Here is a 17,539-nt window from a genome sequence, read left to right as displayed (position 1 = left end):
CTTCCTCCATAGATATCTATGACGCATACTTGCACGTCCCGATTGCCCTCATCGCTTTTTGCATTTTACAGTGGGCTCCCAACATTACCGATTCGTCGCTCTCCCCTTTGGTTTGGCGACAGCTCCGCGACTGTTCACAAAGGTTCTGGCTCCAGTTCTGGTCCTCCTTCGTTCCAGGGGCATCTCTCTAATCCCCTATTTGGACAACATTTTAGTTAAAGCGGCGTCCTTCGGCCACAACAAGGACAGTCTCCGCATCACTCTGGAGACGCTAGCGCGTCCACATGTATCACATTTTTGGGGATGATTCTCGACTCGGACGCGGCTCTAGTTCGCCTCCCTCGGGACAAGCGTCAGACCCTCCGGCGAGCAGTCAACCTTCTTCTCATGCACCGTTCCTCATCCATTCGCCGGTGCATGCAGGTTCTGGGCATGATGGTCGCTACCATGGAAGCGGCGCCGTTCACACAGTTTCACACCCGGGCACTCCAACAGGCACGCCTCTCATCCTGGGACAAGTCGGTGGACTCCTTGGTCAAACCCATAGTTCTCGCTTCGATGGTGTGCTCGGCACACAGATGGTGGCTCTCCACACCAACGTTGGATTCGGGGAAATCCTTTCTACCGATTTCCTGGACGGTCATCACTACCAATGCCAGTCTTCAGGGCTTGGGAGGAGTCTTGCCACCCCGGACGGTACAGGGGGTTTAGTCTAAATCGGAGTCCAAAACTGCTAATCAACATTTTGGAACTTCGGGCCATTCATCTGTCCCTCCTTCATCGGTCCCCCCTTCTGACGGGTCAGCCAATCTGGTTACAGTCGGACAACGCCACAGCAGTGGCCTTCATCAGTCATCAAGGGGGAACCCGTAGTCAAGCGGCGATGGCCGAATCCTCGCTGATTCTTCAATGGGCGGAGAAGCGCGTACCAGCCCTGTCGGCAGTCTACATCCCAGGGGTGGAGAATTGGGCGGCGAACTTCCTCAGTCGGAACGACCGTGGACCCGGGGGAATGGTCCCTGCACCCGGAGGTCTTCACAGAAATCTTTCACTGTTGGGGACGGCCAGACATGGACTTGATGGCGTCCAGATTCAACCACAAGCTACCCGCCTTCTTCTCTCGCCTGTTGTTCAGGCTTTGAAGATTTATCTGTCCACCTCTAGCTCCTTTAGACAGACAGATTCTTTGTTCGTAATTCCCGAAGGGCCGTGTAAGGGTTTGGCGGCTTCTAAGGTTACCATTGCAAGGTGGATTCGTTTGGCAATTGCTGAGGTGTGTACCACTCCTGGGGCAAGGTACCGCCCATCCGGATCACGGCGCATTCCACCAGGGCGGTAGGCGCTTCATGGGCTCTGTTGCACCACGCCTTTGCTTCGTAACTGTGTAAGGCTGCGACTTGGTCCTCCCTACACACTTTTACCAAATTGTACCAGGTGCATTCCTTGGCATCGACGGACACGGTTCTGGGCCGCAAAGTCTTGCAGGTCGGCAGTGTCTGAACGGCCGTGAAGGCTCGTTCCATGGGGTGTAGTTCTTCCCTCCCCGTGGACTGCTTTGGAACGTCCCACGGTCCTGTGTCCCCCAATGAACGAGAGAGAAAACGAGATTTTTGTGAACTCGCCAGTAAAATCTCTTTCTTGGTGAGTTCATTGGGGGACCCAGCACCCATCCGTTAGTTACCATTGTTTCCATAGATAGAGCGGTTTGTTCCCGGTGGTGTCCTCTGTTGCGGTTCGGACATACTGGGGTTATCGGTTGTTAGTTCGGTTATATGTATTTTGTTCTCTGCTACTCCTACTACTTGGGCACAAACTGAGTTGCTCTCTCCAGGCTGGAGGGGGTATAGCCTGCAGGGGAGGAGCTAACACTTTTTTTACAGCCTAGTGTCACCTCTTAGTGGCAGCAGCAGCAGCTATACCCACGGTCCTGTGTACCCCAATGAACTCAGCAAGAAAGAGATTTTACAGGTGAGTTCACAAAAATCTCTTCTTTTTTTTATGTTGCCCTTAATTAGGACACCATAAAACTGGTGACAGATTCCCTTTAAGTGCCAAACTAGGCTGAATCCTTAAGGGGGGAAAAAAAGGATGCATTTTAAGCATAATTGTATTATGATGTGCCTGACAACATTTTTGTACATATAGGGCCAGATTTATCATTAGCTCAAGTCAAAATAATGGAGTGAAAAAGTCGCAAATTTTTGCGCAATCTCTAAAACTGTGCAAAAATTTGCAACTTTTATTGGTGTCGCAATGTGCGAAAACACCCATAATCTAAAAATAAATTGCCCATAAGGCAAACAGCAAAACTGAAAAAAGCGTCCAAATGGGCGATTCACCATTTTTGGTGACTTCGTTTTCTACAAAAATTTTTATTAAAAGTGATCAAAAAGTCATAACACCCCAGAATGGTATCAATGAAAAGTTCAGATCGCCCCCCAAAAAAATTAGCCCCCATACAGCTTTGTAAACATAATTACAAAAAAGTTATAGGGGTCAAAATATGGCGACAAAATGAAACTTTTTTTCCCCACTTTTTTTTAGCACTATCAAAACACAAGAAAAACTATACATATAAGGTATCGCCGGATTCGTACTGACCAGTTTTATCACACATCGAACGTCGTAAATAAAAAATAAAAAAACATAAAACTGTGATGCAATTGCTTCTTTTTTTTTTTTGCAATTTCAACCCATTTGGAATTTCTTTTCCACTTCCCACTACATGATATGCAATATTAAATGGTGGCGTTGGAAAGTACAACTTGTCCCGCAAAAAACAAGCCCTCATATGGCTTTGTGAACAGACAAATAAAAGAGTTATGGCTCTGGGAAGGCAGGGAGCGCAAAGCAAAAAACTCCGGGCGTTAGGGGGTTAATCATGGCATGCATACGCCACAACCTACTTATACACCACAGAGATTACAACAGGTGTTCATCATCAATACTGAAAGGAGTTAACCTTTTCCAAATATAGGGTTTTAGATGCCAGTCTTAATAACCCCATACATATAGAGGCACCAGCCTCTATATATTTTCCGCACATCCACCGCCAGTCTAAATGTAAACCAACTTTCTTGCTGGCCTAAATTTAGACCATTTTCTATGCCTAAAACAGGTGTCCCCTTCCCTTCCCACCCCCCCTCTTTTAGACCTAGCATGAGCGGGGAATAGTAGCAGTTTGCGGCGCAAATAACCTTTGCTCCGCAATCTGCGACAGATACAGTATTTTTCGCCCCATAAGACGCCAAAGTGGGGGAAAAATGCCTCTGCGTCTTATGGGGCGAGTACTAATGAAGCGCTTCCTGGTCCTCGGCTCGGCTATCAGCTGTGCAGGTCTGCGCACATCATAAGGGCGCTCTGTGACCTCACACTGTGCGCCGCGATACAGAGCCGACAGCGGGATGAAGAGGATCGCGATGGTGAGGAGCGGTAGCGTCCAGGAGCAGGAGTGGTAAGTGAGTTTTTATTTTATTTTATCTGCACTGGGGGCTTTTGGCTGACATATAGGGGTTGATATATGGGGCTGATGGCTGACATATAGGGGCTAATAAATCGGGCTGATGGCTGAATATATGGGGGCTGCTAGCTGACATATGGGGGCTGATAGATGGCTGAAGGTTAGAGGGTTGATCTGAGGCATTGGGGGTCTGATCTGAAGTCTGACATTGGGGGTCTGATCTGAGGTCTGATTGACATTGGGGGTCTGATTGGGGCTGTAAGCTGAGGCCTGATTAGCTTTGGGGGTCTGATTGCTGGTCTGACCTGAGGTGTAATGGAAAATATTTTTTTCTTATTGTTCTCTTCTAAAACCTAGGTGCGTCTTATAGGGGGCGAAAAATACAGTATATGCCAGAAAACTGGGGTATATCATTTAGTAAATGACCCCCTATAGTGCCCAATTAATTGCAAAGAATCATCATATACAGGGAGTGCAGAATTATTAGGCAAATTAGTATTTTGACCACATCATCCTCTTTATGCATGTTGTCTTACTCCAAGCTGTATAGGCTCGAAAGCCTACTACCAATTAAGCATATTAGGTGATGCGCATCTCTGTAATGAGAAGGGGTGTGGTCTAATGACATCAACACCCTATATCAGGTGTGCATAATTATTAGGCAACTTCCTTTCCTTTGGCAAAATGGGTCAAAAGAAGGACTTGACAGGCTCAGAAAAGTCAAAAATTGTGAGATTTCTTGCAGAGGGATGCAGCACTCTTAAAATAGCAAAGCTTCTGAAGCGTGATCATCGAACAATCAAGCGTTTCATTCAAAATAGTCAACAGGGTCGCAAGAAGCGTGTGGAAAAACCAAGGCGCAAAATAACTGCCCATGAACTGAGAAAAGTCAAGCGTGCAGATGCCACTTGCCACCAGTTTGGCCATATTTCAGAGCTGCAACATCACTGGAGTGCCCAAAAGCACAAGGTGTGCAATACTCAGAGACATGGCCAAGGTAAGAAAGGCTGAAAGACGACCACCACTGAACAAGCCACACAAGCTGAAACGTCAAGACTGGGCCAAGAAATATCTCAAGACTGATTTTTCTAAGGTTTTATGGACTGATGAAATGAGAGTGAGTCTTGATGGGCCAGATGGATGGGCCCGTGGCTGGATTGGTAAAGGGCAGAGAGCTCCAGTCCGACTCAGACGCCAGCAAGGTGGAGGTGAAGTACTGGTTTGGGCTGGTATCATCAAAGATGAGCTTGTGGGGCCTTTTCGGGTTGAGGATGGAGTCAAGCTCAACTCCCAGTCCTACTGCCAGTTTCTGGAAGACACCTTCTTCAAGCAGTGGTACAGGAAGAAGTCTGCATCCTTCAAGAAAAACATGATTTTCATGCAGGACAATGCTCCATCACACGCGTCCAAGTACTCCACAGCGTGGCTGGCAAGAAAGGGTATAAAAGAAGAAAATCTAATGACATGGCCTCCTTGTTCACCTGATCTGAACCCCATTGAGAACCTGTGGTCCATCATCAAATGTGAGATTTGCAAGGAGGGAAAACAGTACACCTCTCTGAACAGTGTCTGGGAGGCTGTGGTTGCTGCTGCACGCAATGTTGATGGTGAACAGATCAAAACACTGACAGAATCCATGGATGGCAGGCTTTTGAGTGTCCTTGCAAAGAAAGGTGGCTATATTGGTCACTGATTTGTTTTTGTTTTGTTTTTTAATGTCAGAAATGTATATTTGTGAATGTTGAGATGTTATATTGGTTTCACTGGTAAAAATAAATAATTGAAATGGGTATATATTTGTTTTTTGTTAAGTTGCCTAATAATTATGCACAGTAATAGTCACCTGCACACACAGATATCCCCCTAAAATCGCTAAAACTAAAAACAAACTAAAAACTACTTCCAAAAATATTCAGCTTTGATATTAATGAGTTTTTTGGGTTCATTGAGAACATGGTTGTTGTTCAATAATAAAATTAATCCTCAAAAATACAACTTGCCTAATAATTCTGCACTCCCTGTACATATCTGATCACATTATATCATTTTTTTTATAAAATATAAACCAAAACAATACAGATATGTATTAGTAGAATCATCACATCAATATCTAGTCACATTATATACATTTATTTTTTTAAATCAACATAAGCAGTACAAATATACATTAATAGAAGTACATTACATCATTCCTTTTATTCATGCCTGCTGGACATCTGGTATGTAATTCTATTATCCAGATATGTGAATGGCCCTGTGTGAATAATTCCCCATCTGCTTTAAAGAAACACAAGAATAAAAATAAGAGTAGGGGGTGACAAAAAAAGCGGGAACCATTTGAAACATTGTGTCACTTTTCAGTGATACAGGATACTATTGAAGGCATGATGAAGTCATCAGATTTTGTCAGTGTGAATAATTACTTATGCCTCCACATTTGTTTGAAAAAATATGCAAGGAAAAAATCACAACAATGGATGAAAAGCAAGGCAGGAGGATATGTAGATGACAAAAAACATTGATACTAGACAAGAAAAAGAAAATAATTGAGACTGAGAATAATGTGAATGGTAATGTAATGCATACTATACAAGATTGTGATAGGAAAAGGTTATAATTAGGGATGAGCGAACTCGAACTGTATAGTTCGGGTTCGTACCGAATTTTGGGGTGTCCGTGACACGGTCCCGAACCCGGCCATTTTCATAAAAAAAAGGGTTCGGTGTTCGTCGCTTTCTTGGCGCTTTTGTGACGCTTTCTTGGCGCTTTTTGAAAGGCTGCAAAGCAGCCAATCAACAAGCGTCATACTACTTGCCCCAAGAGGCCATCACAGCCATGCCTACTATTGGCATGGCTGTGATTGGCCAGAGCACCATGTGACCCAGCCTCTATTTAAGCTGGAGTCACATAGCGCCGCCCGTCACTCTGCTCTGATTAGCGTAGGGAGAGGTTGCAGCTGCGACAGTAGGGCGAGATTAGGCAGATTAACTCCTCCAAAGGACTTGATTATTGATCGATCTGCAGCTGTGGGTCATTGAGCTGCTGATACTCAATTGCTCACTGTTTTTAGGCTGCCCAGACCGTTTGTCAGTCACATTTTTCTGGGGTGATCGGCGGCCATTTTGTGTCTTGTGGTGCGCCAGCACAACCGGCGACCAAGTGCATTTAACCCTCAATGGTGTGGTTGTTTTTTGGCTAAAGCCTACATCAGGGTGAAGCTGTCACACCAAGTGCATTTAACCAGCAATAGTCTGTTTATTTTTTGGCCATATACTACATCAGGGGCAAGCTGTCACCAAGTGCATTTAACCCTCAATGGTGTGGTTGTTTTTTGGCTAAAGCCTACATCAGGGTGAAGCTGTCACACCAAGTGCATTTAACCAGCAATAGTCTGTTTATTTTTTGGCCATATACTACATCAGGGGCAAGCTGCGCCCGTCACCAAGTGCATTTAACCCTCAATGGTGTGGTTGTTTTTTGGCTAAAGCCTACATCAGGGTGAAGCTGTCACACCAAGTGCATTTAACCAGCAATAGTCTGTTTATTTTTTGGCCATATACTACATCAGGGGCAAGCTGCGCCCGTCACCAAGTGCATTTAACCCTCAATGGTGTGGTTGTTTTTGGCTAAAGCCTACATCAGGGTGAAGCTGTCACACCAAGTGCATTTAACCAGCAATAGTCTGTTTATTTTTTGGCCATATACTACATCAGGGGCAAGCTGCGCCCGTCACCAAGTGCATTTAACCCTCAGTAGTGTGGTTGGTCAAGCTATCACACCAAGTGCATTTAACCAGCAATAGTCTGTTCATTTTTTGGCCATATACTAAATCAGAGGCAAGCTGCGCCCGTCACCAAGTGCATTTAACCAGCAATAGTCTGTTCATTTTTTGGCCATATACTACATCAGGGGCAAGCTGCGCCTGTCACCAAGTGCATTTAACCAGCAATAGTCTGTTCATTTTTTGGCCATATACTACATCAGGGGCAAGCTGTCACCAAGTGCATTTAACCCTCAATGGTGTGGTTGTTTTTTGGCTAAAGCCTACATCAGGGTGAAGCTGTCACACCAAGTGCATTTAACCAGCAATAGTCTGTTTATTTTTTGGCCATATACTACATCAGGGGCAAGCTGCGCCCGTCACCAAGTGCATTTAACCCTCAATGGTGTGGTTGTTTTTTGGCTAAAGCCTACATCAGGGTGAAGCTGTCACACCAAGTGCATTTAACCAGCAATAGTCTGTTTATTTTTTGGCCATATACTACATCAGAGGCAAGCTGCGCCTGTCACCAAGTGCATTTAACCAGCAATAGTCTGTTCATTTTTTGGCCATATACTACATCAGGGGCAAGCTGCGCCCGTCACCAAGTGCATTTAACCCTCAGTAGTGTGGTTGGTCAAGCTGTGACACCAAGTGCATTTAACCCTCAGTAGTGTGGTTGGTCAAGCTATCACACCAAGTGCATTTAACCAGCAATAGTCTGTTCATTTTTTGGCCATATACTAAATCAGAGGCAAGCTGCGCCTGTCACCAAGTGCATTTAACCAGCAATAGTCTGTTCATTTTTTGGCCATATACTACATCAGGGGCAAGCTGCGCCCGTCACCAAGTGCATTTAACCCTCAGTAGTGTGGTTGGTCAAGCTGTGACACCAAGTGCATTTAACCAGCAATAGTCTGTTCATTTTTTGGCCATATACTACATCAGGGGCAAGCTGCGCCCGTCACCAAGTGCATTTAACCCTCAGTAGTGTGGTTGGTCAAGCTGTGACACCAAGTGCATTTAACCAGCAATAGTCTGTTCATTTTTTGGCCATATACTACATCAGGGGCAAGCTGCGCCCGTCACCAAGTGCATTTAACCCTCAGTAGTGTGGTTGGTCAAGCTATCACACCAAGTGCATTTAACCAGCAATAGTCTGTTCATTTTTTGGCCATATACTAAATCAGGGGCAAGCTGCGCCTGTCACCAAGTGCATTTAACCAGCAATAGTCTGTTCATTTTTTGGCCATATACTACATCAGGGGCAAGCTGCGCCCGTCACCAAGTGCATTTAACCCTCAGTAGTGTGGTTGGTCAAGCTGTCACACCAAGTGCATTTAACCAGCAATAGTCTGTTCATTTTTTGGCCATATACTACATCAGGGGCAAGCTGCGCCCGTCACCAAGTGCATTTAACCCTCAGTAGTGTGGTTGGTCAAGCTATCACACCAAGTGCATTTAAGCAGCAATAGTCTGTTCATTTTTTGGCCATATACTAAATCAGGGGCAAGCTGCGCCCGTCACCAAGTGCATTTAACCAGCAATAGTCTGTTCATTTTTTGGCCACATACTACATCAGGGGCAAGCTGCGCCCGTCACCAAGTGCATTTACCCAGCAATAGTGTGGTTATTTTTTGGCCATATCCCAGTCTAATTCTGTCACTAAATCCATACCGGTCACCCAGCGCCTAAATACTAGGCCTCAAATTTATATCCCGCTAAATCTGTCGTTACCGCTGTACTGTTGTGGCTGGGCAAGTTATTTAGTGTCTGTCAAAGCACATTTTTTGTTCAGGGTTGAAATACAATTCCCAATTTAGCAATTTCATAATTTAGTGGTTCCTGCTATATCAGAGCTATTTGAAATCTATCCCTAAAAGGGTATATAATATTCAAGGTGCACATAGGGTCATTCAGAATAACTTCACACACACGCTACTGTGCATTTCCAAGTCCAATTCTGTTAGTAAATCCATACCGGTCACCCAGCGCCTAAATACTAGGCCTCAAATTTATATCCCGCTAAATCTCTCGTTACCGCTGTCCTGTTGTGGCTGGGAAAGTTATTTAGTGTCCGTCAAAGCACATTTTTTGTTCTGGGTTGAAATACAATTCCCAATTTAGCAATTTCATAATTTAGTGGTTCCTGCTATATCAGAGCTATTTGAAATCTATCCCTAAAAGGGTATATAATATTCAAGGTGCACATAGGGTCATTCAGAATAACTTCACACACACGCTACTGTGCATTTCCAAGTCCAATTCTGTTAGTAAATCCATACCGGTCACCCAGCGCCTAAATACTAGGCCTCAAATTTATATCCCGCTAAATCTCTCGTTACCGCTGTCCTGTTGTGGCTGGGAAAGTTATTTAGTGTCCGTCAAAGCACATTTTTTGTTCTGGGTTGAAATACAATTCCCAATTTAGCAATTTCATAATTTAGTGGTTCCTGCTATATCAGAGCTATTTGAAATCTATCCCTAAAAGGGTATATAATATTCAAGGTGCACATAGGGTCATTCAGAATAACTTCACACACACGCTACTGTGCATTTCCAAATCTAATTCTGTCACTAAATCCATACCGACAGCACCAGCCCCACTCTGCTGCTCTTGAAGCGGATCCTGCGCAACCTGCGGTCTAGCGACACGGGGCCGGGTACGCCTGGTGGTATCAGGGACCTCAGCCTCCTCGTCCGAACTTTGGGTCAGAGAGCCACTGCTTTCTACAGGTTCGTATTCTGACCCGCTGGATTCATCAGATGAGGGTTCCCACTCATCATCCGACTGGGTCAGAAGCCTGTAGGCCTCTTCAGAGGAATACCCCCTGTTAGACATGTGGGCAACTAAATTTAGGGGTATTCCCTGAGACTACCCAAGAAAAAAAAAGCAAGCCTGTCTTACAAATGGGAGGCTAGCGAAGTACCGGAGGCCGCTGCGGTTGATAAAAAAATATCAAAACAGATTTTTTTATCGCCGCAGTGCGTGTAAAGTGAATGTGCAGCGATCCCCAAAAATTTTTTTTTGTCACTGCGGTGGGACGGGCGTGGGTGTACGCACGTGTGGGCGACCGATCAGGCCTGATCGGGCAAACACTGCGTTTTGGGTGGAGGGAGAACTAAAGTGACACTAGTACTATTATAGATCTGACCGTGATCAGTTTTGATCACTTCCAGATACTATAAAAGTACAAATGCGGATTAGCGATACGCTAATCAGCGAATAACGGACTGCGGTGCGGTGGGCTGGGCGCTAACCGATCCCTAAACTACCTAACCAAGGGGCCTAAACTATACTGAAACCTAACGGTCAATACCAGTGAAAAAAAAAAGTGACAGTTTGCACTGATCACTTTTTTCCTTTCACTAGTGATTGACAGGGGCGATCAAAGGGGTGATCAAAGGGTTAATTGGGGTGATCTGGGGGCTAAGTGTGGTGTAGTGGGTACTCACAGTGATGATGTGCTCCTCTGCTGGAACCAACCGACCAAAAGAAGGAGCAGAGGAGCACAGCAGCCATATAACCCCATCATATTTACTAATATGTGGGGTTAAATGGCTGCTGATTGGATTTTTTAAAAATCAGCAACCTGCCAGCCAATGATCGTGGCCGGCAGGCTGCTGACGAAATACTTGGCTACGAAATGCCGGCCCGCGATGCGCATGCGCGGGCCGGCTGTGACGTAATCTCGCGTCTCGCGAGATGAAGCGCCGATGCGTCCAGGAGGAACAAATCAACCACCTCCCGGACGCATCGGTGCGTACAGCGGTCGGGAGGTGGTTAAAGGGGCCGGTCCCGGAAAAGCCAAAAAGAACTTTAAGGGCCCCCAGCAGGCCAAGTCTCTCAGATAACCCCCAGGAGGAAAGGAGAAGTGCCAGAGGCACAAAACAGGAGAGGGGGGAAGGAAGAGAGAAAGTAAGAAGGAGGGGGAAAAAGACTACAGGGTTTCCGGATCCCTACTTACCTTCCGACTTCTTCAGGCACAGCAATGACCACCCCCTCGGCGGACTCAACACGGGGGCCGTGGATCCGCCGGCATTCCACTGCGGAAGCAGTTTCAAGTGGAGACTGGGTGGCTGCTAGGTACCTGAGTACGCGCCCGCAGGGGGACAACTAAAGTGGAGCACGATGGAGCCACCCCTGCAACCTGTAGAGAAAAAAAGAGAGAAAATAAAATTATTAAATAAAAATTACCAGGATGACATGCGAAAAAAAATGGTAGCAGGTCATGTCTGCCTCCTACGGACACTAGAACTAGACTGAGGTCTCTCGGCTTTGGCAGAGGGGTATAGCCCACCTGGGAGGAGCCAACACTTTTTTGTTTCTAGTGTCAGCCTCCTAGTTGCAGCTGGGCATATACCCATGGTGCTGTGTCCCCCAATGCCATGCACGAGAAATTTATATTTCAAACTTCTTTTGTACACTGAGGTGCATATCCTAAAGACTACCAGGTTTAACCCCTTAAGGACCAGGCTCATATTTACCTTAAGGACCAGGCCATTTTTTGCAAATCTGACCAGTGTCACTTTAAGTGCTGATAACTTTAAAACGCTTTTACTTATACAGGCCATTCTGAGATTGTTTTTTCGTCACATATTGTACTTCATGACACTGGTAAAATAAAGTCAAAATTTTTTATTTTTTTGCATAATAAAATACCTAATTTACCAAAAATTAGGAAAAATTAGCAAATTTCAAAGTTTCAGTTTCTCTACTTCTGTAATACATAGTAATACCCCCAAAAATTGTGATGACTTAACATTCCCCATATGTCTACTTCATGTTTGAATTATTTTGGGAATGATATTTTATTTTTTGGGGATGTTACAAGGCTTAGAAGTTTAGAAGCAAATCTTGAAATTTTTCTGAAATTTACAAAAACCCACTTTTTAGGGACCACTACAGCTCTGAAGTCACTTTGCGAGGCTTACATAATAGAAACCGCCCAAAAATGACCCCATTCTATAAACTACACCCCTCAAGGTATTCAAAACTGATTTTACAAACTCTGTTAACCCTTTAGGTGTTGCACAAGAGTTATTGGCAAATGGGGATGAAATTTGAGAATTTCATTTTTTTGCCTAATTTTCCATTTTAACCCATTTTTTCCACTAACAAAGCAAGGGTTAACAACCAAACAAGACTGTATCTTTATTGCCCTGACTCTGCCGTTTACAGAAACACCCCATATGTGGCCGTAAACTACTGTACGGCCACACAGCGGCGCGTAGAGGGAAAGGTGCGCCGTATGGTTTTTGGAAGCCAGATTTTGCTGGACAGTTTTTTTGACACCATGTCCCATTTGAAGCCCCCTGATGCACCCCTAGAGTAGAAACTCCATAAAAGTGACCCCATCTAAGAAACTACACCCCTCAAGGTATTCAAAACTGATTTTACAAACTTCGTTAACCCTTTAGGTGTTGCACAAGAGTTATTGGCAAATGGGGATGAAATTTGAGAATTTCATTTTTTTGCCTAATTTTCCATTTTAACCCATTTTTTCCACTAACAAAGCAAGGGTTAACAGCCAAACAAGACTGTATCTTTATTGCCCTGACTCTGCCGTTTACAGAAACACCCCATATGTGGCCGTAAACTACTGTACGGCCACACAGCGGGGCGTAGAGTGAAAGGTGCGCCGTATGGTTTTTGGAAGCCAGATTTTGCTGGACAGTTTTTTTGACACCATGTCCCATTTGAAGCCCCCCTGATGCACCCCTAGAGTAGAAACTCCATAAAAGTGACCCCATCTAAGAAACTACACCCCTCAAGGTATTCAAAACTGATTTTACAAACTTTGTTAACCCTTTAGGTGTTGCACAAGATTTAATGGAAAATAGATACAATTTGAAAATTTCACTTTTTTGGCAGATTTTCCATTTTAATATTTTTTTTCCAGTTACAAAGCAAGGGTTAACAGCCAAACAAAACTCATTATTTATGGCCCTGATTCTGTAGTTTACAGAAACACCTCATATGTGGTTGTAGACCGCTGTATGGGCAAACGGCAGGGCGCAGAAGGAAAGGAATGCCACATGGTTTTTGGAAGGCAGATTTTGCTGGACTGGTTTTTTGACACCATGTCCCATTTGAAGCCCCCCTGATGCACCCCTAGATTAGAAACTCCAAAAAAGTGACCCCATTTTAGAAAGTACGGAATAGGGTGGCAGTATTGTTGGTACTAGTTCAGGGTAGATATGATTTTTGGTTGCTCTATATTACACTTTTTGTGCGGCAAGGTAACAAGAAATAGCTTTTTTGGCACGTTTTTTTTTGTTATTTACAACATTCATCTGACAGGTTAGATCACGTGGTAATTTTATAGAGCAGGTTGTCACGGACGCAGCGATACCTAATATGTATACAATTTTTTTTATTTATGTAAGTTTTATACAATAACTTCATTTTTAAAACCCAAAAATTGTTTAGTGTCTCCATAGTCTGAGAGCCATAGTTTTTTCAGTTTTTGGGCGATTATCTTGAGTAGGGTCTAATTTTTTGCGGGATGAGATGACAGTTTGATTGGCACTATTTTGGGGTGCATATGACTTTTTGATCGCTTGCTGTTACACTTTTTGTGACGTAAGATGGCAAAAAATGGCTTTTTTTACAGTTTTTTTTTTTTTTTTTGTTACGGTGGTCATCTGAGGGGTTAGGTCATGTGATATTTATATAGAGCCGGTCGATACGGACGCGGCAATACCTAATATGTATACTTTATTTATATTAATGTAGGTTTTACACAATGATTTTTTTTTTGAAACAAAAGAAATGATGTTTTAGTGTTTCCATAGTCTAAGAGCCATAGTTTTTTCAGTTTTTGGGCGATTATCTTGAGTAGGGTCTCATTTTTTGCGGGATGAGATGACGGTTTGATTGGTACTATTTTGGCGTACATGCGACTTTTTTGATCACTTTTTTATTACCTTTTTTGGGAAGTAAGGTGGGCAAAATTTCAATTTTCTCATAGTTTTTATTTTTTTATTTTTATGGCGTTCACTGTGCGGGGAAAGTAACATGACCGTTTTATAGATCAGGTCGTTACGGACGCGGCGATACCTAATATGTGTAGTTTATTTTTTTTTATTTTTTTTTATTCAGTGATAAATGTTTTTTTTTTTTATCTTAACTTTTTTCTCTTATTTTTTTTTATTTTTTGACCCAGACCCACTTGGTTCTTGAAGATCCAGTGGGTCTGATGTCTGTAAAATACAGTACAGAACCTATATAGGTTTCTGTACTGTATTTTACTTACACTGAACAGATCTATGCTTTCAGCACAGATCTGTTCAGCACCATGGACAGCAGGACGCCTGAGCAGGCGTCCTGTTGCCATGGGAACCTTCCCCGTCTGCTCAGTTATGGTCAGAACTGCGCAGACGGGGAAGGGTAAGGACGGGGCTCTGGGGGGCTGTCTGGGGGCTCTCTCCCTCTCCCATCGGGGGGCTGCAAAGGCACAGCAGCCCTCCGATCGGAGAGGGAGGGAGCTCCCTCTTACTGTTAACCTTTTCCATACAGCGGTCCGTACGGACCGCTGTATGGAAAGGGTTAAACGGCTGACATCGCATCAACGATGTCAGCCGTTTATACCAGGGTGCCAGCAATGTGCTGGCACCCTGGTATACCCACTGTACACCAACGATTACGCAATAGGAGACGGGCGGGGGATCGCGATCCCGCCTGCCGCACCGCCCGCCTCCCGCAACGCCCCCACCGCCTGCGACACCCCCCCTGCACCACCCGCCGCCATCAAATCATGCAGGGGTGCAGGGGGGGGGTGTACTATATTGATTTTAGGCACTCTAAAGTTTCTGATCCCCGCGGTCAGGGACCGCGGGGATCAGAAACTGCTAAAAGCGCAGCAAACCGCAGGTCTGAATTGACCTGCGGTTTGCTGCGATCGCCGACACGGGGGGGGTCACATGACCCCCGCTGGCGTTTTAACAGGATGCCGGCTGAATGATTTCAGCCGGCATCCTGTTCAAATTAACCCCTGCGGCGCCGGAATGCCGATTTTAAAGTCAGGACGTACCGGTACGTCCTTGGTCCTTAAGGACTCGGGAAATAGGGCGTACCGGTACGTCCTATGTCCTTAAGGGGTTAAGTGCGTCACTGGAGGAATTTGTGTATATGGTCTTTTTTTTTTTTTTCTTTTTTTTTTTTTTTTTTCCTATGGATATTTTAACTACTGAAAACAGATTTTTGTATTGTGTAACATTTATTTATTTCCTTTTAGACATTCTCCTGAACTTCCTCATCCAAAACACAGGACACCCAAACACACTGGAAGAAGAGCAACACTGGACTTTTTTATGTCTTTACATGGTAAGGATACTTCATCACCTGCATGTTGTTGTAGCTAACACACACAAATAAAATTACAGCTAACATTATTCTATTTAAACCTTTTACTTTTAGTTCCATTGTCCCTGGACCTGAAAACTGTTAACCAAAATCTTCTGGTAACCTGCAACAGACAACGTGTGAAATATGTGGAAGATGCACTGCATTTGGTCCCATGTCCAGAGAGGTTCGACTTAAAACCATGTGTCTTAGCAACCACCGGATTCAAATTAGGAAAACATTATTGGGAGGTGGAGGTGGGAGGAGGCATATACTGGACCACTGGGATAGCTAAACAGTCTGTTTGCAGAAAAGGAATGTTTAGAATTGAACCAGGTAGAGGAATATGGGCAATTGGTCTACTTGGCATGTATACAGATAGATACTATGCTTTCACCAACCCTGATACTCTCTTGAATCCTAAGGAACAACTGGAAAGAGTTGGAGTCTTCTTGAACTGTGATGAAAGCTATGTTTCCTTTTACAATGCTTTGAACCTGGAGCACCTTTACACATTTAATTTTATGCAAGTGCCTGAAAAAATGTTCCCCTTTTTTTGTGTAGGAGCCTTAGGAACAGAACTTAAACTTAACTAATCATTTAAAATCTTGTTTGTCTGACTTAATAAAAAAATGATCCCCAAGGCAACAATACAATAAAGAAAGAATATATACATACATATTTCATCCCCTGCTACTCTTATCTGAAGGAGTTGTTTGCAAATGACTGCTGCAGCCAATCAGCTCAGCTGCTGAGATCAGTGATTGGCTGCAGCAGCGTCCAAGTTATATGTGAATGTCATCACTGCAGCCAAGAAGATATCGTCGTGGCTACAGCCATGTGGAGGATCAGAGCAGTTACGCTGGGAGCAGCAGGGGATGAGATAGGTGAGTATATGTTCTTTCATTTTACCATAGTTGCTGCCTTGGGAATTTTTTAACTAATTCAGCCATCACCTTTAAGTTCTTACTGGAAAGGGTTTTCCCTTTGACATATTTGTATGGTGTATCCACTAGATATGCCATGAAAATCTTACTGTTGGGTCATTCATCCATTCAAAGATAGGATACCTAATCCTTGTACCTGATGTAGAAGAGACTATGCATCTGTGATCAATCTACGTTAAATGGCATCTGTCAGCAGATCTGTACCTATGACGCTGGCTGACCTGTTCCATGTGCTCTCGGCAGCTGAAGACATTTGTGTTGGATCCATGTTCATATGTGTCTGCACTGCTGAGAAAAATTATATTTTAATAAGTCCCCGTTGCTCCTAGAGGCTCATTTGCATATATTGAAGCATTTTTCTCAGCAATGCGGGCACATCTGAACATGGGACCAACACAGATGCCTTCAGCTGCCGAGAGCACATGTAACAGGTCAGCCAGTGTCATAGGTACAAGTCTGCTGACAGATGCCCTTTATAACATACATACAAACATACCTACATTTATGATCTCCTCCTGTTCTGACAATGAAGAGGCTCTACCCCATGCGGGGTGCTACAATTGCCAATGCAACCGTTCAATGAGTATCATGCACAGGTCCTATTCTTATTAATGGAGGTCTTCTATGGAAGATCTTATGTGTGGCCACTTCTCCACTGGGGAAGAGAATAGACAGTAAATGTTCCAGTGGTAGGATCCTCACCAAGACTTTTATAGCATGTCAGGTATATAAGCAATAAATGATTACAGTAGAAACCCCCTTTAAAGGAAATGTGTCACCAATTTTTTTTCTGCCAATTAAAACCAGATAGTAACATATGCCCTTTTTTCTAATTAGTTTTATGTTCTGATTGCACATTTTTTATTCTGTTTCCTGAACAAGATTATGTATGCTGCCATCTTGCGTGGGCTGTTTCTAAAGGGGTTGTGTGACTGTAGTAAGTGACATTTATTATGTAGAGAAAGTTAAGCACGGCCACCACAGCTGGTTTGCAGAGTGGTCATAACCATGGAAACGAGCTGTGT

At 44.1% G+C, this 17,539-nt stretch overlaps 1 protein-coding gene across 1 annotated transcript in view; it reads left to right on the top strand.

Annotated features, from left to right (window-relative positions):
* The window catches only part of LOC122938886 (E3 ubiquitin-protein ligase TRIM39-like), a 40,577-nt gene extending 23,822 nt beyond the window's left edge, over nt 1-16,755 (top strand). The window contains exons 6-7 of the mRNA XM_044294742.1: nt 15,461-15,549; nt 15,643-16,755. Coding sequence (XP_044150677.1) covers nt 15,461-15,549; nt 15,643-16,163 — 610 coding nt within the window. The 3' untranslated portion in view covers nt 16,164-16,755. The remainder of the gene's footprint in view (nt 1-15,460; nt 15,550-15,642) is intronic.
* Nucleotides 16,756-17,539: the final 784 nt, after the last annotated feature.

This window comes from Bufo gargarizans, chromosome 5 (genome assembly GCF_014858855.1).
Source record: "Bufo gargarizans isolate SCDJY-AF-19 chromosome 5, ASM1485885v1, whole genome shotgun sequence".
In the NCBI taxonomy this organism is placed as follows: domain Eukaryota; kingdom Metazoa; phylum Chordata; class Amphibia; order Anura; family Bufonidae; genus Bufo; species Bufo gargarizans.
The sequence above is the reverse complement of the archived record's forward strand: the minus strand, read 5'-3'. Positions and strand labels throughout refer to the sequence as shown.